At 37.6% G+C, this 23,849-nt stretch overlaps 1 protein-coding gene across 1 annotated transcript in view; it reads right to left on the bottom strand.

Moving 5' to 3' along the window:
• Positions 1-23,184, bottom strand: part of UGGT2 (UDP-glucose glycoprotein glucosyltransferase 2) — a 181,445-nt gene extending 158,261 nt beyond the window's left edge. Inside the window, exons 1-2 of the mRNA XM_057707936.1 lie at positions 23,033-23,184; positions 661-743 (exon numbers count right to left, since the gene is read on the bottom strand). Of these exons, the coding sequence (XP_057563919.1) occupies positions 661-743; positions 23,033-23,184 (235 nt within the window). The remainder of the gene's footprint in view (positions 1-660; positions 744-23,032) is intronic.
• Positions 23,185-23,849: the final 665 nt, after the last annotated feature.

Genomic DNA, 23,849 nt, shown 5'->3' with positions numbered 1-23,849 from the left:
TCTATTCTCTGTAGAGATAGAAAATGAACCTTTTTCTTTAACCTTTCTTTATAATAATTAATAATTAACCTTTTAGCCTCTGCTGCTAAAACCTAATTTCAGCATCTGATTTTCCCTAAAAAACACATTAATAAACACTTGTTCATTCTAAAAATATAATGTATACATAAATATATATACTCTCATAAATATAAAAAAAGTAGGAATAACTAACTCCATTTTCTAAATAATTAAATGAAAGCACATAGGTTACTTGTTAGACTCAAGTATTAACAATCTCTTTAAGAATTCAGGAGTAAAAGTATTCTGGCAAAAACATTTCAATATTACTAGATGCAAAACTAATACTATTTCAAAGAAATCTAGGTAACAAGAAAATCATAACTCAACAATTTCTATTTCTTCTTGATTATAATGTCATATCCAAACACTGCTAATTACATGAGTTTTCTTATAACAAAGTATTAAAGCCTTATATTTTTGGAAATGGATGCCTGGAATAGTTTCCATAAAAACATCTTTTCAAATTTAATATTCAGATTTACTAACCCAATTAAGCACTTACACTTAAACTTTACCATTAAAAACAGTCAACATATTGAATATAGGCACATAAATATTGATACATATCTTAAAAGTTGAAATATGTACATCACCTACCCGTTTGTTTATAAATTGCTAATTCTTGTACAGTTTCCAAAAACTGCCAAAATTTTTCATTACTTTCTTCTGCCATAAATTCACTATTAGAAAAATAAAAGTAATCAGTTAATAGATGGAAATAAAAAATGGTTTTGATCCTATAAACTATATTTTAGAGCCAAATTACAACTTCTACTAAAAACAAAAACCTCCTCAAATTAAAGTTACTGATTTCCATTTACTACAATGCAAAAAGAGAATGAACTGATGATCCTTATCTGAGGTATCATTCTCAACTACAAGCATGTAATCATGACTGGAAAAGCCCACATGAGAAATTAATTTTGGCTTTTCCTCTTTATTAGCTACAGCTAAAAAGTGGATAATTTATTTTGTTTCTGTAAGTGAAATGTCACTGAGGAGTATAATTTAATGGCAATAAAGTATTATACAAAAGTAAAAAGTTAAAAAATAGACTGCCTATTTTTCACAAAAACCTGGTTTTACAAACATTTTTAAATGTCATATTATCAATTATTTTCATTTAGCTACATGTTTGGGTAAACAATATTTTTACTATTTAAAACAGAAAATATTTTAATCAAAAAATTAACAGAAAATTGGTGTATTGCATTAGGTCTTTGGCCTTGAAGCCCAAAGAAACTTCCATTTATCCAGAGTGGAGATAATAAAAAATAGCCAAAGCAATATAAAGCCTTTTGGAAATAATGAAATAAGTGAAAGATTATTCAGTCCTGTACGAAACAAACTGCAAGACATCTAAACCAAGTAGATTTAACTATTTTAACCAGAAGAGACACAACCACCAAACAGACAGTACAAATTCTTTGTTGTTGCCCACATCTCTCTTTTTGGTCTCAGTAAACCTAATCTAATGCTAAATATAAATGGGAAGTATTGAGGACATCCAAGACACATGCAGAGTAATTCTTGTGAGTCTGAGATGGTCACAAAGTGGGAGAAAGAGGTGAGAAAAACTGATTAAATCATCTACATAAACATGACAGGCACAGGAATTTAAAGCAATAAGTAACTTCAAAGCAGCTCTTGCTATTAATGGTGTCCAACTCAATGGCATTAAAACAAACAAAAATGCTAAAAGTAGAGGAAACTATGGGAAACACTAAATAGGATGTGTCCTGAAAAGGATAGGAATGGTACAAAACCTTTAAAAAAGTAGAGCGCAGCACTTATTATCTGACTTGACCAAACAACTACTGACATGCTCATTTATCATGCAACCACAGGTAAAAGACTTCTTCCACACACCAGAATTTATACCTATGAGTATGATCCTCAAAATCATCACCTTACAAAAGTATTCACTTACACTTATTCCCTCAATATACCACCACTCTAAATACTTTTGGAACTCTTCTTGAATTACTTTCTGGGGCAATTTGCCAGTAACTCATGGTTACTCTTAGAGGAGAAAACATCCTTGAGAGACCATTTAATCAGCATCTCACCTTCCAAAAAGGTAAGTTATTACTTTGGTCAAAGTTTAAAAAAGGAAAAACCCCCAAAGTCTGGCATTTCCAATTTCTTCATTTGTCTTATACAATATTTAGCACCAAATAACGTTTCCTCCCCAAAATCCTAACACAGAGGAAAAAAATTACTTCTGTAGAGAATATTTTTATATGTAGTAAAGAGCATGACAGTAAATATAAGTGTTATTCCAAAAAATATTTTCAGTAAGAACACCACCAGTGGAATAAACACAGGTTCGATGTATAAGTTACAGTATATGTGCTGTAAAAATTTAGCCTCATCAGCCTATAAACATCCCTAGCAAAAAGTACTAAATTATAAATATCTTTAGGTAGGGGACATAACTTATTTACCTTTGTTTCCCACACAGCACCTACCATACGGCTACACTCAAAACAGGCACTCAGATTTTTATGCTAAACTATAAGTTATATTTAAATGTTGTTAAATAGGGGCAGTAAGAGGAATTCCCAAGAATAATGATTTAAATCCAACAAATGAACTTATTTTTTTTTGGGGGGGGGTACACCAGGTTCAATCATCTGTTTTTATACACATATCCCCGTATTCCCTCCCTTCCTTGACGCCCCCCCCTCGAGTCCCCCCCACCCTCCCCGCCCCAGTCCTCTAAGGCATCTTCCATTCTCGAGTTGGACTCCCTGTTATACAACAACTTCCCACTGACTATTCTACAGTTGGTAGTATATATATATGTCTGTGCTACTCTCTCGCTTTGTCTCAGTTTCCCCTTCACCCCCCGCCCCCTCCCATACTTCGAGTTCTCCAGTCCATTCTCTGTATCTGTATCCTTGTTCTTGTCACTGAGTTCATCAGTACCATTTTTAGATTCCGTATATGTGAGTTAGCATACAATATTTGTCCTTCTCTTTCTGACTTACTTCACTCTGTATGACACATTGTAGTTCTATCCACCTCATGACATATAGCTCCATCTCATCCCTTTTTATAGCTGAGTAATATTCCATTGTATATATATGCCACATCTTCTGTATCCATTCATTTGTTGATGGGCATTTAGGTTGCTTCCATGTCCTGGCTATTGTAAATAGTGCTGCAATAAACATGATGGTACATGTTTATTTTGGGATTATGGTTTTCTCTGGGTATATGCCCAGGAGTGGGATTACTGGATCATATGGTAGTTCTATTTGTAGTTTTTTAAGGAACCTCCAAACTGTTTTCCATAGTGGCTGTACCAACTTACATTCCCACCAACAGTGCAGGAGAGTTCCCTTTTCTCCACACCCTCTCCAACATTTGTGGTTTCCAGATTTTGTGATGATGGCCATTCTGACTGGTGTGAGGTGATACCTCATTGTGGCTTTGACTTGCATTTCTCTGATGATGAGTGATGTTGAGCATCTTTTCATGTGTGTGTTGGCCATCTGTATGTCTTCTTTGGAGAAATGTCTATTTAGGTCTTCTGCCCATTTGTGGATTGGGTTATTTGCTTTTTTGGTATTCAGCTGCATGAGCTGCTTGTATATTTTGGAGGTTAATCCTTTGTCCGTTGTTTCATAGGCAATTATTTTTTCCCATTCTGAGGGTTGCCTTTTAGTCTTGTTTATGGTTTCTTTCACTGTGCAAAAGCTTTTAAGTTTCATGAGGTCCCATTTGTTTATTCTTGATTTTATTTCCATGATTCTAGGAGGTGGGTCAAAAGGATCTTGCTTTGATGGATGTCATAGAGTGTTCTGCCTATGTTTTCCTCTAGGAGTTTTATAGTGTCTGGCCTTACATGTAGGTCTTTAATCCATTTGGAGTTTATTTTTGTGTATGGTGTTAGGAAGTGTTCTAATTTCATTCTTTTACATGTTGCTGTCCAATTTTCCCAGCACCACTTATTGAAGAGGCTGTCTTTTTTCCATTGTATACTCGTGCCTCCTTTGTCAAAGATAAGGTGCCCATATATGTTTGGGCTTACCTCTGAGTTCTCTATTCTATTCCATTGATCTTCCTTTCTATTTTTGTGCCAGTACCATACTGTCTTGATCACTATGGCCTTGTAGTATAGTTTGAAGTCAGGAAGCCTGATTCCACCAACTCCATCTTTCCTTCTCAAGACTGCTTTGGCTCTTTGGGCTCTTTTGCGTTTCCATACAAATTGTAAGATTTCTTGTTCTAGTTCTGTGAAAAATGCCATTGGGAACTTGATCGGGATTGCATTGAATCTGTAAATTGCTTTGGGTAGTACAGACATTTTCACTATGTTGATTCTTCCAATCCAGGAACATGGTATGTCCCTCCATTTGTTTGTGTCATCTTTGATTTCTTTCATCAATGTCTTAAAGTTTTCTGCATACAGATCTTTTGCCTCCTTAGGCAGGTTTATTCCTAGGTATTTTATTCTTTTGGTTGCAATGGTGAATGGGAGAGTTTCCTTAATTTCTCTTTCTGCTCTTCCGTTGTTAGTGTATAGGAATGCAAGAGATTTCTGTGCATTAATTTTGTATCCTGCTACTTTACTAAACTCATCAATTAGTGCTAGCAGTTTTCTGGTAGAGTCTTTAGGGTTTTCTATATATAATATCATGTCATCTGCAAAGAGTGACAATTTTACTTCTTCTTTTCCAATTTGGATTCCTTTTATTTCTTTTGCTTCTCTGATTGCTGTGGCTAAAACTTCCAAAACTATGTTGAATAATAGTGGTGAGAGTGGACACCCTTGTCTTGTTTCTGTTCTTAGAGGGAATTCTTCCAGTTTTCCCCCATTGAGAACGAGGTTGGCTTTTGGTTTTTCATATATGGCTTTTATTATGTTGAGGTAATTTCCTTCTATGCCCATTTTCTGGAGAGCTTTTATCATAAATGGATGTTGAAGTTCGTCAAAAGTTTTTTCTGCATGTATTCAACAAATGAACTTATTTACAAAACAGAAATAGAGTCACAGATGTAGAAAACAAACTTATGGTTACCAGGAAGGTAGGGGGGAGGAGGGATAAACTGGAGATTGGGATTGACATATACATACTACTATATATAAAATAGGTAACTAATAAAGACCTACTGTATAATACATGGAACTCTACTCAATACTCTGTAATGACCTATATGGGAAAATAATCTAAAAAAAAGAGTGGATATATGTATATGTATAACTGACTCACTTTGCTGTATAGAAATAACTAACACATTGTAAATCATCTATACTCCAATAAAAATTTTTGAAAACTGAGCTTCCCAAACAGAAACTTAAGAATAAGAGCTTTCTATCTCCCAAGCTCCTTCAATCTACCCAATGCTCTTCAATTCTTCCTCTTCCACACTTATTCCCTTCAACCTCTTTGATTTTCTAAAGTTCTGATTTAAGAGAAACATTAAAAACCTGAAGATGAGCAGAATAATGAAGTCTACAAAACAAACCAAATAAAGAAACTACTGTCTGCTAGCCTGCTACACTGCCACACACAAAAAAGAGATTTGGTTCAGAGGGATAAATCAGGACCAGTAGATAAATCTGTAGTGAGAAAAATTTTAGTCTATATAATGAAGGACCTGCTAACAATTTATATTTGCTCACAACACAACAAGCAGGTGCATGGGACAACACTGAGCATCCTATCTGGATTATCCAAGCAAAGACCAGTTTCCACAGGTCAGTTATACTGTAGAGGTAACTCTGCTGATGGTTTGAAGTACACGCAACCTTATATAAGGTCGCTTCCATGAAATCAGCATTATTGAGCATGTACTTCTGTGCACTATGCCTCGACAAAATAAATATGAATAAGAAATACTCGTCTCCTGAACGTCAAATTTTAGCAACAGAGATTAGCATACATGATTCCTTGAAATAAAGATTATTACATAAGAATTGACCAAATATTATGAGAACATAATAGAAAAACGTTAGTTTTATGAGAGGAAATAACTAGGCAAAGAGAGAGTAATATGGTATGTCCATAAATAAGGTATCAATGAGGAAAAGACAGTACTAGAGCAATATATTACTTTCCTAGGGCTACCATAATAAATTACCACAAACAATATCTTAAAATAAGAGAAATTTATTCTCTCACAGCTCTTGAGGCCAAAAGTGTGGATTCTGGGTGTAGTCAGAGTTAACACAATAGGTTCCAGAGGTTAGGACATGGACTTATCTTTCAGGAGCCACCAATCAAGCCACTACAGTCCATCCTCGGCTCCCCCAAATCCACATTTGTCCTACATACAAAACACATTCACTCCATTGCATCACTCCCCAATATAATCTCAACCCATTATAATATCAATTCTAAGTCCAAAAGCTCATGAAAATATCATCAGACATCTCATATTTCATCATGTGAATCATCTAAACTAGGTAAGAGTGAGTCAGTATGTGATCCATCCAGGGCAAAGTTCTTCTCCACATGTGGCCTGTAAAACTAAAAAAAGGAATTATATGCTTCCAAAATGCAATGGTGAGATCGGCGTTCCAAATTCCAAAGACAGACATTCCAATTCCAAAAGGGAGAAAGTAGAAAGTAAAGGAGTCATCAGTCTCAACAAGTTCACACTACATCAGAAGATTCTATTAAATTTCAAGACCTGACTCTCCATGGCTTATTGCTCCACTCTCTGTGCTTCCTGCCATGGCTTTGCCCTCAGTGTCATTCTCCCTTTTTCTTGAAAGGTAACACACATTTGCAGCCATGTAGTTCTATTAGCCAACTTCCTGCCTATAGAATTTTGGAAGCCCGACAGCCTTCTCTCATTTCATCCTGTCTCTGTCCTTTTGATCCAAGCAGGCAGTGTTTCTACTGATGCAGCAATCAAAAGCATTGAGGTTCTCCTATGTGTCTCACCAGGGTCATGCCATTACCCAAGGATCCTCCCCAGATCCTTCTCCTGGATAGGCCCCTCTTTATTTCTGGCTTCTGCTGAGATAGCTGAGTGGATCCACAAGTCACACACCTAACCTATACAACAAAAGGTATCTGGCCACACATTCGGCCTTCTTCACAGAGCATGCATTCCCAACACTGAGTCTCCTAATTTTAGGATCCTTCGCAATCTGGATAGACTGAGAACCTCCCAAATTACCAAAAGCTGCTTCCTTTTTCCTTAACAGTTCCTTCTTCAATTTCTCTTTCCTCTTGCATTTTACTATAAGTAACAAGGAGAAACCAGATGACACACCTTTAATACTTTGCTTGGAAATTCTAACTATCCAAGTTCATGGTTTATATGTTCTGTTTTCCACACAACTGTAGAATCCAATTCAGCCAGCTTTCTGCCTATATAACAAGGGTCATCCTTCTTCATTTCCAATAACACATCCCTCAGTTCCCTTTAAGCCCTCTCCAAAAGTGCCTTTAATGCTCATATTTCTACCAGCATTTTATTCATAACGATATAAGTATTTTCTAAGATGACATAAGCTTTTTCTATCATGCTCCTCGTTTTCTTCTAAGTCCTTAACAGAATCACCTTTAATGTTCATATTTATGCCAACAGTCCTCAAGGCAATCTAGGCTTTTTCTACCACGCTTCTCAAAACTCTTCCAGCTTCTGCCAGATTCAACAGGTATTTCTGCATTTTTAGATATCTGTTACAGTAGTACCCCCATTTCAAGGTACAAACTCAAATTAGTTTCCTATTACTATTGTAATAAATTATCAAAAAATTGGTGACTTAAAACAACAGAAACTTACTGTCTCACAGTTCTGGAGAAATCCAAAATCAAAGTATTGGTAAGGCTATGCACCCTTCAAAGGGTCTAGGGGAGAACCTTTCCTTGCCTCTTCCAGCTTCCGGAGGCTTAAGGTGTTCCTTGGTTTGTGGCTACATCAGTCCAATCTCTGTCTCTATTCATATATCCTCCTCCTCCTTGTATGTGTCTTCTCCTCTTCTGCATCTTATAAGGATATTGGATTTAGCACTCATTCAGATCCACAATAATCTTGTTTCAAGACCTTTAACTTAATTACATCAGCATAGATCCTTTTTCCAAATAAAGTAACATTCAAGGTTCCAGGGGTTAGGATATGGACATATCTTTTTGGAAGCCACCATTCAACCCACTACAAGTAATGGGGTTGGTACATCAGAGTGTGGCTAGGTTGTGAAGGGCCTTAAGGAGCATCCTACAGGAGTTCCAGTTCTAAGACTCTTGAGGAAAGTAGCAATTGAAACACTGCAACCACCAGTCTAATATTGGAAGAAGTTAGACTGATTTGGAACTGAGTATGAGATCAGATCCATGCAAGCTATGGGAGAAACCAGGGAAAAGGTAGAGGAAGGGGACATATTTTAAATTAAAATACTTTATTTAATAAAAACTATTTTATTATATCTGATACCACAGAAATACAATGGATCATAAGAGATTGCTATGAATACTTATACACCAACAAACTGGGTAGCCTAGAAGAAAGGAACAAACTCCTAGAAAAATACAACCTATCAAGACTGACCCACGAATTAGAAAAATCCAAACAGACCTACTACTAGTAAGACAACTGAATCAGAAATCAAAAGCCTCCCAACAAACAAAACTCCAGAACCAGACTGCTTCATTGGTGAATTCTACCAACATTTAAAGAAGAATTAATACCAATCCTCAAACTCTTCCAAAAAGAGAAGAGGAAGGAGCACTTCAAAACTCATTTTACAAGACCAGCATTATCCTGATACCAAAACCAGAAAAGGAAACCACAAGGAAAGAAAATTACAGGTCAATGTGCCTCATGAACATAAAAAGAATCCTAAACAAAACATTAGCAAACAGAACACAACAATACATTAAAAGGATCATACACTCTAATCAAGTATTCCAAGGATGCAAGGATGGTTCAGCACTCACAAGTCAATAAATGTGAAACACCACATTAACAAATGAAGGATAAAAATCATATGATTATCTCAATAGATGCAAAAAAAAAAAAAGCACTTGAAAAAAATTCAACTTCCATTATGATTAAAAATTCAAAGTGGACATAAAGGGAATGCAACTTAACATAATAAAGGTCATATATAACAATCCCACAGCTAAAATCATAGTCATGAACAAGACAAGGATGCCCACTCTCACCACTCTTATTCAACGTAGTACCTGAAGTCCTAGCCAGAGCAATTAGTCAAGAGAAAGAAATTAAAGGCATCCAAATCAGAAAGGAAGAAACTAAACTGTCACTATCCACAGATGACATGACATTATATACAGAAAACCCTAAAGACTCCACCAAAAAACTGTGAGATCTAATATATGAATTCAGTAAAGTTACTGGATACAAAATCAATATAAAAAACCTGTTGGGTTTCTATATACCAGTAATGAACTATCAGAAAGAGAAATTTAAAAAACAACCATGTTTACAATTGTGAAAAAAAAACAAAAACAAAAACCTAGGAATAAATTTAACCAAGGTCATGAAAGACCTGTACACTGAGAATTATAAGATGCTGATGAAAGAAACCGAAGACAACACAAATAAATGGAAAGATATTCTATGCCCATGGATTGGAAGAATATTGTTAAAGTCTCCACACAATGCAAAGCAATTTCCAGAGTCAACACAATCCCTACCAAAATTCCAATGCCATTTTTCACAGATATAGAACAAACAATCCTAAAATTTGTATGGAACCACAAAGAGCCCCAAAATTCAAAATAATCTTAAGAAAAACTATAGGCATCATGCTCCTTGATTTCAAACTGTAATACAAAGCTATATAATGAAAGTGGTATGGTAATGGCACACACAAATGAATGGGACAGAGTGCCCAGAAACAAATATACACATACATGGTCAATTAATTTATGATTAAGGAGCCAAGAATGTACAATGGGGAAAGAACAGTCTCTTCAACAAATGGTGTTGGGAAAACCAGATAGCCACATGCAAAAGAATGAAACTAGACCACTATATTACATCATACACAAAAAGTAACTCTAAATAGACTAAAGACTTAAACATAAGGCCTGAAACCATAAAACTCCTAGAAGAAAACACAGGCAATAAGCTCCTTGACATCAGTTTTGGAGATGATTTTCTTGTATTTGATACCAAAAACAAATATAATAAATGCAAAAATAAACAAGTGGGACTATGTCAAACTAAAAAGCCTCTGCACAGCAAAGGAAATCATTAACAAGATGAAAAAGCAACTGCTGAATGGGAGAAAATATCTTGCACATCATATATTTGATAAGGGGTTAATATTCAAAATATAAAAAGAACTTATACAACTCAATAGAAAAAAAACCAATCCAATTAAAAACTAGACAGAATTTGAATAGACATTTCTCTAAAAAAGACATACAAATGCCAACAGGTATATGAAAAAGTGCTCAACATCACTAATCATCAGAAAAATGCAAATCAAAACTACAGTGAGATATCACCTCACACCTGTTAGAATAATGGCTATTATCAAAAAGGAAAGAGAACAAATGCTAAAGGAACTTCTCTAAGTGGGAAACACAAGAGAAGAAAAGCACCTACAAAAACAAACCCAAAGCAATTAAGAAAACGGTAATAGGAACATACATACCAATAATTACCTTGAATGTAAATGGACTAAATGCTCCAAATGAAAGACAAGACTGGCTGAATGGATACAAAAACAAGACCCATATATATGCTGTCTACAAGAGATGCAGTTCAGACCTAGGGACACATACAGACTGAAAAGTGAGGGGATGGAAAAAGATATTCCATGCAAATGAAAATCAAAAGAACGCTGGAGTAGCAACACTCATATCAGACAAAATAGACTTTGAAATAATGCTGCAAGAGACAAAAAGGACAGCACATAATGATCAAGGGATCAATCCAAGAAGACATAACAATTATAAATATATATGCACACAATATAAGAGCACTTCAATACATAAGGCAAATGCTAACAAATGTAAAAGAGAAAATCAACAGGAACACAATAATAGTGTGGGAACTTTAACACCCCACTTACACCAATGGACAGATCATCCAGACAGAAAATGAATAAGGAAACACAAGCTTTAAATGACAATAGACCAGATAGATTTAATTGATATTTATAGGGCATTCCATCTGAAAACAGCAGATTACACTTTCAAGTGTACATGGAACATTCTCCAGGATAGATCACATTTTGGGTCACAAATCAAGCCCAGGTAAATTTAAGAAAACTGAAATTGTATCAAGCATCTCTTCTGACCACAATGCTATGAGATGAGAAAACAATTACAGGAAAAAACTGTAAAAAACACAAACACACAGAGGCTAAACAATATGCTACTAAATAACCAAGAGATCACTGAGGAAATCAAAGAGGAAACCAAAAGATATCTAGAGAGAAAAGACAACAAAAGTACAATGATCGAAAACCTGTGGGATGAAGCAAAAGCAATTCTAGGAGAGAAGTTTACAGCAATACAATCCTACCTCAAGAAACAAGAGGAGAGAAAAGACGGCATTGAAGTAGAGGGAATGCATCTGTCTCCACAGGTGCATTGGGAATGCACCAAAAGATGCAATAATTCCCACAGAGAACCAACTGAACACCAGCAGACGACCTCGGACACCAGAAAGGACCGCAAGGATCCCGACATAACCGGTAGGGAGGCGTCTACAACGGCTCAAAGAGGGTGAAGCAGCTGAGCTGTGGCAGACGGGAGGGACTGAGAAACACATGGAAGGTCCGCAACAGAGATCAGCGTTCTCGGACTGAGACGTCGATTCACAGCTGAACAGAGGGAGCGGGAGCATGGAAAGCAGAGAGCTGGTTCAGGGTGAGAAACATTGTTGCCAGTAAGGTGAGGGACCAAGAGGACAGGAGGGAAGAGGTCTGCAGCAAGGAGTGCCTGCCCATGAGAGCTGCCCAGCCATGATGGCAGCTGGATACTGCAGGCTCACGGCCGGGGCGGGGGTGGGGTAGGAGGAGTGACGGGCATAGCCTCTCTCTCTCTCTCTTTCGGTGCCTGCAACGGGCAGTGGAGGAACCCCTGTGGGCCACCTAAGGCACTCAGGGATAACAAGGACTCTCAGGCCCTCAGGGGGCGCTAGCTTAAAGACCCAGCAGGCAGCAGAGAGCAGGCTTGGAACGCCGGCAGCAGGGAGGCTGCCAGGGGGGGAAAAAAGAAAGAAAAAACAAAATAAAACAAAACAAAACCCAGAGAGAGGCCCAACTCTGAGATATTCTGTTTACACCTGAGCCACCGGTGTCCCTCTGCAACAGGCACCTCCAAACCTGACTGAAACGACAGTGTGCCACTGCTCACTCACTCCCAGGGGAAGGAGCCACAGTTGTCCCCTCTCCCTCTCCACACACCAACGCTTACAGACAACAATAAAGGAAGCTCTGCTGGTCACAGAATAATACAAAAAGCCCAAGGTGAGTAGAAGGACACTTACAGCTGAGACTCTAAGGAAACAGAAATATTAGTATCAATTTTATTGAACTGGTCCATTCTGGGATCAGTTATAGTTTTTTTTTTTTCTTTATTAATTACGATCTTAGTCCTAAGGGATCTACAAGTTTTATAACATTTTTTATTCTATTTTTATTTTTAGCCTTTTTATATACTTCTATTTCTAGCTAAGTTTTTGGTAATATGGACTATATATCTCTCCTACCTTCCTTTCATCTCTATCTTTTATACATTTCTATTCCCTTCTTTTTATTTGCATATTTCCAGTCACACTAGACTCTTCTGTTCCCCTGTCTTCCATCCATTTTTAGTTTATTTCATCTTAACATACTTATAAGCAACACTATTGATCTGCTCAGACTCCTTGCTCTATTCTCCAGATGATACACCGCCTTGGTATTTAATATTAGGATTCTGTCTTTATCTTAGTTCTTAGTACAATTGTCTAATTTCATTCTGAGAATCTCCATTCTGTCTGGTGGTACTCTAGCTCTTTTTTATATTTGATCCTAGCTTACAATATCTCCCTGGATTAGTGTTTGTATGTGTAAGGTGTTATTTGTTTGATTGTTTGTTTTTGCTTTTGTTTCTGTTTTGTTCTGTTTTGGTTTTCAATTTCTGTTGGTTTTCTCTTTGAATATCTGATAGCACACTGGGGTTCTTCTGTCAGGTCTTTCCAGAGCCTTATGTCCTAATGGATTCAGTAATTGTGTGTCTTATACATGTATGTGTTTCCTAGACTTAGTATTTCTTTAACCCAACACTCAGACAATAGTCTGGGACTCGGACAGTCTTCTATAACCCCCTCTATCGCCAGGACAAGCAACCCCAGAAGTTTGGACTACCATGAGGAAACAAAGAAACACCATGTAGGCAAAGGAGCAGGAAAAAAATCCACAAGACCAAATAAATGAAGAGGAAATAGGAAAACTGCCTGAAAAAGAATTCAGAGTAATGTTAATAAAAATGATACAAAATCTCAATAACAAAATAGAGAAAGTACAAGAAACCGTTCATAAGAACTCAGAACTAAAGAACAAACAAACAGCAATGGATAACAAAATAACAACTTAAAAATACTCTAGATGGTATAAACAGCAGAATGACTGAGGCAGAAGAATGAATAAGTGAGTTGGAAGATAGAATGGGGGAAATAAATGCCACAGAGCAGGAAAAAGAAAAAAGAATAAAAAGAATAGAAAACAGCCTTAGAGACCTCAGTGATATCATTAAGCGTACCAACATTCAAATCATAGGCATCCCAGAAAAAGCAGAAAAAAAGAAAGGGTCTGAGAAAATATTTGAAGAGGTTATAGTGGAAAACTTCCCCAATATGGGAAAGGAAATAATTAACCAAGTCCAAGAAGCACAGAGCGTCCCATACAAAATAAACCCAAGGAGAAATACACCAAGGCACATATTAATCAAACTAATGACAATTAAACACAAAGAAAAAATATTAAAAGCAAAAAGAGAAAAGCTACAAATAACATATAAGGGAAAAGCCATAAGGATAACAGCTGACCTTTCTGCAGAAACTCTGCAGGCCAGAAGGGAATGGCAGGATATACTGAAAGTCCTGAAAGAGAAAAACTTACAGCCAAGAATACTCTACCCAGCAAGAAGCTCATTCAGATTCGATGGACAAATCAAAAGCTTTACAGACAAGCAAAAGTTAAGAGAATTCAGCACCACCAAGCCAGCCTTACAACAATTACTAAAGGAACTTCTCTAAGTAGGAAACACAAGAAAAGGAAAACACCTACAAATACAAACTCAAAACAATTAAGAAAATGGTAATCGGAACACACATGTCAATAATCACCCTAAATGTAAATGGATTAAATGCTCCAACCAAAAGACACAGACTGGCTGAATGGATACAAAAACAAGACTTTCTATATGCTGCCTACTACAAGAAACCCACTTCAGACCAAGGGATACATATAGACTGAAAGTAAAGGGATGGGAAAAGATATTCCATGCAAATGGAAGTCAAAAGAAAGCTGGAGTAGCAATACTCATATCACACAAATTAGACTTGAAAGTAAAGACTATTAAAAGAGACAAGGAAGGACACTACATAATGATCAAGGGATCCATCCAAGAAGAACATATCACAATGGTAAATATCTATGCACCCAACATAGGAGCACCTCAATACATAAGGCAAATGCTAACAGCCATAAAAGGGGAAATCAACAGTAACAATAATAGTGGGAGACTTGAACATCCCACTAACAGCAATGGACAGATCATCCAAACAGAAAATAAATAAAGACATACAAGCTTTAAATGACACATTAAACCATCTCAACTTAATTGATATTTATAGGACATTCCATTAAAAAATGACAGACTACACTTTCTTCTCAAGTGCACATGGAACATTCTCCAGGACAGATCACATCTTAGGTCACAAATCAAACCTCGGCAAATTCAAGAAAACTGAAATCATATCAAGCATCTTCTCAGACCACAATGCCATGAGACTAGATATCAATTACAGGAAAAAAACTGCAAAAAATACCAAGACATGGAGGCTAAACAATTCACTCTTAAACAACCAAGAAATCATTAAAGAAATCAAAGAGGAAATCAAAAAAATATCTAGAAACAAACGACAATGAAAACACAACAACCCAAAACCTATGGGACGCAGCAAAAGCAGTTCTAAGAGGGAAGTTTATAGCAATACAGTCCTACATTAAGAAAAGAGAAAAATATCAAATAAACAACCTAACCTTACACCTAAAACAATTACAAAAGGAAGAACAAAGAAGCCCCAAAGTGAGCAGAAGGAAAGAAATCATAAAGATCAGAGCAGAAATAAATGAAAAAGAAAGGAAGGAAACCATAGCAAAAATAAATAAAACTAAAAGCTGGTTCTTTGAGAAGATTAACAAAACAGATAAACCATTAGCCAGACTCATCAAGAAAAAAAGGGAGAAGATGCAAATCAACAGAATTAGAAATGAAAAAGGAGAAGTAACAATGGACACCTCAGAAATACAAATGATCATGAGAGACTACTACAAGCAACTATATGCCAATCAATTGGATAACCTGGAAGAGATGGATACATTCTTAGAAAAATACAATCTTCCAAGACTGAACCAGGAAGAAATAGAAACTATGAACAGACCAATCACAAGTACGGAAATTGAGGCAGTGATTAAAAATCTCCCAACACACAAAAGCCCAGGACCAGATGGATTCACAGGCGAATTCTATCAAACATTTCGAGAAGAGTTAACACCTATCCTTCTCAAACTCTTCCAAAATATAGCAGAACGAGGAACACTCCCAAACTCATTCTACAAGGCCACCATTACCCTGATACCAAAACCAGGCAAAGATATCACAAAAAAAGAAAATTACACACCAATATCACTGATGAATATAGATGCAAAAATCTTCAACAAAATACTAGCTAACAGAATCCAACAGCACATTAAAAATATCATACACCATGATCAAGTGGGGTTTATCCCTGGGATGCAAGGATTCTTCAATATATGCAAATCAATCAACGTGATACATCATATCAACAAACTGAAGGATAAAAACCATATGATAATCTCAATAGATGCAGAAAAAGCTTCTGATAAAATTCAACATCCATTTATGATAAAAGCTCTCCAGAAAATGGGAATAGAGGGAAATTACCTCAACATAATAAAAGCCATATATGAGAAACCAAAAGCCAACATCGTTCTCAATGGGGAAAAACTGAAAGCATTCCCTCTAAGAACAGGAACAAGACAAGGGTATCCACTCTCACCATTATTATTCAACATCGTTTTGGAAGTTTTAGCCACAGCAATCAGAGAAGAAAACGAAATAAAAGGAATACAAATTGGAAAAGAGGAAGTAAAATTGTCACTCTTTGCAGATGACATGACATTACACATAGAAAACCTTAAAGACTCTACCAGAAAACTGCTAGTACTAATCAATGAATTTAGTAAAGTAGCAGGATACAAAATTAATGCACAGAAATCTCTTGCATTCCTATACACTAACAACAAAAGAGCAGAAAGAGAAATTAAGGAAACTCCGCCATTTACCACTGCAACAAAAAGAATAAAATACCTAGGTATAAACCTGCCTAAGGAGGCAAAAGATCTGTATGCAGAAAACTTTAAGACACTCATGAAAGAAATCAAAGACGACACAAACAGATGGAGAGACATACCATGTTCCTGGATTGGAAGAATCAACATAGTGAAAATGACTGTACTACCCAAAGCAATTTACAGATTCAGTGCAATCCCTATCAAATTCCCAATGGCATTTTTCACAGAACTAGAACAAGAAATCTTACAATTTGTATGGAAACGCAAAAGAGCCCAAAGAGCCAAAGCAATCTTGAGAAGGAAAGATGGAGTTGGTGGAATCAGGCTTCCTGACTTCAAACTATACTACAAGGCTACAGCAATCAAGACAGTATGGTACTGGCACAGAAACAGAAAGGGAGATCAATGGAACAGAATAGAGAACTCAGAGGTAAGCCCAAACACATATGGGCACCTTATCTTTGACAAAGGAGGCACAAATATACAATGGAAAAAAGACAGCCTCTTCAATAAGTGGTGCTGGGAAAATTGGACAGCTACATGTAAAAGAATGAAATTAGAACACTTCCTAACACCATACACAAAAATAAACTCAACATGGATTAAAGACCTCAATGCAAGCCCAGACACTATAAAACTCCTAGAGGAATACGTACGCAGAACACTCTATGACATACATCAAAGCAAGATCCTTTCTGACCCACCTCCTAGAATCATGGAAATAAAATCAAGAATAAACAAATGGGACCTCATGAAACTCAAAAGCTTTTGCACAGTGAAAGAAACCATAAACAAGACTAGAAGGCAACCCTCAGAATGGGAAAAAATAATTGCCTATGAAACAACGGACAAAGGATTAACCTCCAAAATATACAAGCAGCTCATGCTGCTTCATACCAAAAAAGCAAATAACCCAATCCACAAATGGGCAGAAGACCTAAATAGACATTTCTCCAAAGAAGACATACAGGTGGCCAACAAACACATGAAAACCTGCTCAACATCACTAATCATCAGAGAAATGCAAATCAAAGCCACAATGAGGTATCACCTCACACCAGTCAGAATGGCCACCATCACAAAATCTGGAAACAAATGTTGGAGAGGGTGTGGAGAAAAGGGAACTCTCCTGCACTGTTGGTGGGAATGTAAGTTGGCACAGCCACTATGGAAAACAGTTTGGAAGTTCCTTAAAAAACTAAAATAGAACTACCATATGATCCAGTAATCCCACTTCTGGGCATGTACCCAGAGAAAACCATAATCCCAAAATAAACATGTACCATAATGTTTATTGCAGCACTATTTACAATAGCCAGGACATGGAAGCAACCTAAATGCCCATCAACAAATGAAAGGATAAAGAAGATGTGGCATATATATACAATGGAATATTACTCAGCCATAAAAAGGAATGAGATGGAGCTATATGTAATGAGGTGGATAGACCCAGTGTCTGTCATACAGAGTGAAGTAAGTCAGAAAGAAAACAACAAATATTGTATGCTAACTCATATATACGGAATCTAAAAATGGTACTGATGAACTCAGTGACCAGACAAGAACAAGGATGCAGATGCAGAGAATGGACTGGAGAACTCAAGGTTTGGGGAGGGCGGGGGGTGAAGGGGAAGATGAGATGAAGTGAGAGAGTAGCATAGACATATATATACTACCAACTGTAGAATAGATAGCCAGTGGGAAGTTGCTGTATAACAAAGGGAGTTCAACTCAATGATGGATGATGCCTTAGAGGACTGGGACAGGAAGGATGGGAGGGAGTCGAGGGAGGGAGGGAATACGGGGATATGTGTATAAATACAGATGATTGACCTTGCTGTACCTCAAAAACTGGTACAAGAGTGTAACGCAATTATATTCCAATAAAAAAAATTTTTTAAATAAAAAAAAAGAAACAAGAAAAATCCCAAATAAACAATCTAAGCTTACACCTAAAGAAACTAGAGGATGAAGAACAAACAAAACCCAAAGTTAGTATAAGGAAAGAAATCATAAAAATCAGTGCAGAAATAAATAGAAATAAAGAAAACAGCAGCAAAGATCAATATAACTAAAAGCTGGTTCTTTGAGAAGATAAAATGGACAAAATATTAGCCACACTCATCAAGAAAAAGAGGGGGAGGACTCAAATCAATAAAATTAGAAATAAAAGAAGAGAAGTTACAAAGGACATCGCAGAAATACAAAGCATCATAAGAGACTACTATGAGCAACTATATGCCAATAAAATGGACAACCTGGAAGAAATGGACAAATTCTTAGAAAGGTATAACCTTCCAAGACTGAATCAGGAAGAAATAGAAACTATGAACAGACCAATCACAAGTAATGAAATTGAAACTGTGATTCAAAATTTTTCAATAAATCAAAATCCAGGACCAGATGGCTTCACAGGTGAATTCTATCAAACATGTAGAGAAGAGCTAACACCCATCTTTCTGAAATCTTCTGAAAAATTGCAGAGGAAGGAACACTCCCAAACTCATTCTACCAGGCCACCATGATCCTGATACCAAAACCAGAAAAAGATACTACAAAAAAAGAAAATTACAGACCAGTATCACTGATGAATATAGATGCAAAAATTCTCAACAAAATACCAGCAAACCAAATCCAACAACACATTAAAAGGATCATACGCCATGATCAAGTGGGGTTTATCCCAGGGATGCAAGGATTCTTGAATACATTCAAGTCAATCAATGTGATACACCATATTAACAAATTGAAGAATAAAAACCATGTTATCTTCTCAATAGATGCAGAAAAAAAAGCTTTTGACAAAATTCAACACCCATTTTTGATAAAAAAAAAAAAAAAAACTCTCCAGAAAGTGGGTATAGAGGAAACCTACCTCAACATAATAAAGGCCATATACAAACCCACAGCAAACATCATCCTCAATGGTGAAAAACTGGAAACATTCCCTCTAAGATCAGGAACAAGACAAGGATTTTTACTCTTACCACTACTGTTCAACAGTTTTGGAAGTCCTTGCCACAGCAATCAGAGAAGAAAAAGAAATAAAAGGAATCCAAATTGGAAAAGTAGTAAAACTGTCACTGTTCGCAGATGACATGATACTATACATAGAAAATCCTAAAGATGCCATCAGAAAACTATTTGAGCTAATCAATGAATTAGGTAAAGTTGCAGGATACAAAACTAACGCACAGAAATCTCTTGCATTCCTATACACTAACAATGAAAGATCAGAAAGAGAAATTAAGGAAACAATCCCATTCACCATTGCACAAAAAGAATAAAATACCTGGGAATAAACCTAACTAAGGAGGTAAAAGACCTGTACACAGAAAACTATAAGACACTGATGAAAGAAATCAATGATGACACAGAGAGATAGACCATGTTCTTGGATTGGAAGAATCAACATTGTGAAAATGTCTATACTACCCAAAGCAATCTACAGATTCAATACAATCCCTATCAAATTACCAATGGCATTTTTTATAGAACTAGAACAAAAAATTCTAAAATTTGTATGGAGACAAAAAAGACCCCAATTTGTCAAAGCAATCGAGGAAAAAAAAAAAAAAAAAACGGAGCTGGAGGAATCAGGACTCCCTGACTTCAGACTATGCTACAAAGCTACAGTAATCGAGATAATATGGTACTGGCACAAACACAGAAATATAGGTCAATGGAACAGGATAGAAAGCCCAGAGATAAACTATGGTCAACTAAACTATGACAAAGGAGGCAAGGATATACAATGGAGAAAAGACAGCCTTTTCAATTAGTGGTGCTGGGAAAACTGGACAGCTACATGTAAAAACTGAAATTAGAACACTCCCTAACACCATACACAAAAATAAACTCAAAATGGATTAAAGACCTAAATGTAATGCCAGACACTATAAAACTCTTAGAAGAAAACACAGAAAGAACACTCTTTGACATAAATCACAGCAAGATCTTTTTTGACCCACCTCCTCGAGTAATGGAAATAAAAACAAAAATAAACAAGTGGGACCTAATGCAACTTCAAAGCTTCTGTACAGCAAATAAAACTATAAACAAGATGAAAAGACAACCCTCAGAAATGGCAGAAAATATCTGCAAACGAATCAACAAAGGATTAATCTCCAAAATAAATAAACAGTTCATGCACCTCAATATCAAAAAAACCAAACAACCTAATCAAAATATGGGCAGAAGACCTAAATAGACATTTCTCCAAAGAACACATAAAAATGGCCAAGAGGCACATGAAAAGCTGCTCAACATGACTAATTATCAGAGAAATGCAAATCAAAACTATGAGATATCACCTCACACCAGTTAGAATGGGCATCATCAGGAAATCTACAAACAACAAATGCTGGAGAGGGTGTGGAGAAAAGGGAACTCTCTTGCACTGCTGGTGGGAATTTAAACTGATACAGCCACTATGGAGAAGAGTATGGAGGTTCCTTAAAAAACTAAAAATGGAATTACCATAAGACCCAGCAATCCCACTACTGGGCATACACCCAGAGAAAACTATAATTCAAAAAGACACATGCACCCCCACTTTCCCTGCAGCACTATTTACAACAGTCGAGTCATGGAAGCAACCTAAATGTCCATCAACAGATGAATGGATAAAGAAGATATGGTACATATATACAATGCAAACTCAGCCGTAAAAAGGAATGAAATTGGGACATCTGTAGAGACGTGGATGGACCTAGAGAGTGTCATACAGAGTGAAGTCACTCAGAAAGAGAAAAACAAATATCGTATATTAATGCATACATGTGGAATCTAGAAAAATGGTACAGATCAACTAGTTTCCGAGGCAGAAACAGAGACACAGATGTAGAGAACAAACATATGATGAATTGGGAGGTTGGGATTGCCATGTACTAGTAAGAAAAAAAATATCAAATTGTACAATTTAAATATATGCAGTTTATTGTATGTTAATTATATCTCAATAAAAGTCCTTTAAAAAAAAAGACGAGATATCAAGTGTTGGCGAGGATCTGGAGAAAAAAGGAATCCTTATGCACTGTTGTTAGGAATGTAAACTGGTGCGGCCACTATGGAAAATAGTATAGAGGTTCGTCAAAAATTTTTAAAAACAACTATCATATGATCCAACAATTCCACTTCTGGGTATTTATCTAAAGGAAATGAAAACACTATAACTGGAAAAAAAGGTATGCACTCAGTGCAGCATTATTTACAATGGCCAAGATATGGAAATAAGCAAAGAAGCCACTGAATAATGAATGAATATAGAAAATGCAGTAGCCACACACAGGAATATTATTCAGCCATAAGAAAGGAAATCCTTCTATTTCTCAGAACGCGGATGGAACTGAGGCATTTTGCTCAGTGAAATAAGCGAGAATACCCTATGAAATCTTAAAACAAACACAACAACAATAAACAAATGACCTCACAGACAGAGAACAAACTGGATGCCAGAAGTAGGAAGGCAGGTGAAATTGGGCGAAGGTGGTCAAAAGGTATAAATTTTCGGCTACAAAATAAATAGGTCACGCGGATGTAATGTACACCATGGTGACTATAGTTAATACCGTACTTCATGTTGGAAAGCTGCCAAGAGAGATGTTAAAAGTTCTCATCATAAGAAACGAAACTTTCTTAACCACAGGCGGTGACAGAGTTAACTGGACTTATGTGGTGATAATTTCACAACACGTAAATACATCAAATCATTATGTTGTACACCTGACACTAATATGCTACATCAATTATAGCCCAATTAAAAAAATCTGTTTTAGTATCAATATCATATATGTAATGTCGTGTGGGGTGACGAAGACATGTATGGAACCAAAAACTGTTGCTTTGGTGAACTACAAAAGCAACTGGCATTAAAACTTCATGCCGGTTAAAAAAGGGAAAAACTTTAAAATTTTGTTTTACTGGAATACTAAGAGCAAAATTTAATGGCTCCAAGTTTTCTTTCTCCACGGTGAATGATACTTTATGCACTAACTCCAGCGGATGAGATTCAGGAAGTAACAGCTTTGGGAAGCTGTCTTCTCCACAGGAAGCCTAGATGCTGAGGGAATAATGTTATCACTATGGAACCAGGTGCTTCAAATACTGGTTTCTTACAAGAACTGCCTACATCAATTGAAGAGCTTGCATTAAATGCCACAGTCCACCTCCCATTCTTCCTTTTCTCCTTCGTAAACGCTAAAAAAAATCCAAACGAATTAAAGTTCTAAACCCCGTGGGTGAGGCAAAGTACGAACGGCAGGGAAAAGGAACTGCAAGTGAGTGAGACGCACAGGGTAGCAGGGGAGGGGGTGATGCTCTGAGGGTCAAGCACCAGCAGCGGTGCAAGAAGCTGGTGGCCGCCCGGCTAAGCGACGCCGTCGGGGTCCCGGGGCGTCCACAGCCCCGCCGGCAGAAGGTCCGGCCAGCACTCACCTGGCCTCCAGCAGCAGCGGGGTCTCAGGCCACTTCGCAGCCAAGTGGGCCGTCACCGCCTTGGACGCGGAGACCGTCCGGGCGCCGAGCAGCGACAGCCACAGCGCGGTGGAGCCCAGGAGCAGCCGCACCACGTCAGAGGCCTTTGCCATTGCGCGGAGAAGGAAGCGTGAGCCCCTCGGACCCCCTGCCAACAGCCCGCAACCGCCACGCTACCACCGGCTCCTCCCGCCGCGCGGCCACCCACTTCCGGTGGGGGGTGGGGGGAGCTCGAGTCCGTTACTCGCGCCGGGGCCTGGCGTGTGCCGAGCGCATGCGCCGAGCGTCGTCCCGGGAGCCCCCGAGGGCGGACCCCCTGAGCCACGTAGGTGCGGGCGGCGCCGGAATGCGGAGCGTGGCTGATGCTCTCGCGGGTCCCCAACCGGGAACTCTGGTTCTCGCACGGAGGCGGTGGGCGAACGCGGCCGGGAAACTGAAGTGGGATTTTGGCCGACTGCGGCTGGCTGGAGATGGCAGAATCTGGAAGCGAAGGCAGGCACCAGCGTGGATATTATCCGCGTTACACAGGCGGAAAATAAGGCCTATCAAAGTCAAATACCTACCTCGTGGGATTCTCAAACTTGATTGTATATTTGAGTCACCTGGTAGAGCTTTTAGAAAGCCCTGTGCCCAGACCACACCACGCACCCCCAGGGAATATCTGGGGCGTGAGATTCAGGCCTCAATAGTATTGAACCCGCCCTTCCCCCCCGGGTGTTTCGAGTGTGTAATCATGTTCCGAAAACCAGTGATATCACCTGGAGGGCTTGTTGAAACA

This window comes from Hippopotamus amphibius, chromosome 14 (assembly GCF_030028045.1).
Source record: "Hippopotamus amphibius kiboko isolate mHipAmp2 chromosome 14, mHipAmp2.hap2, whole genome shotgun sequence".
Lineage (NCBI taxonomy): Eukaryota > Metazoa > Chordata > Mammalia > Artiodactyla > Hippopotamidae > Hippopotamus > Hippopotamus amphibius.
Note: the sequence above shows the minus strand (reverse complement) of the source record. Positions and strands in the feature narration are given on the sequence as shown.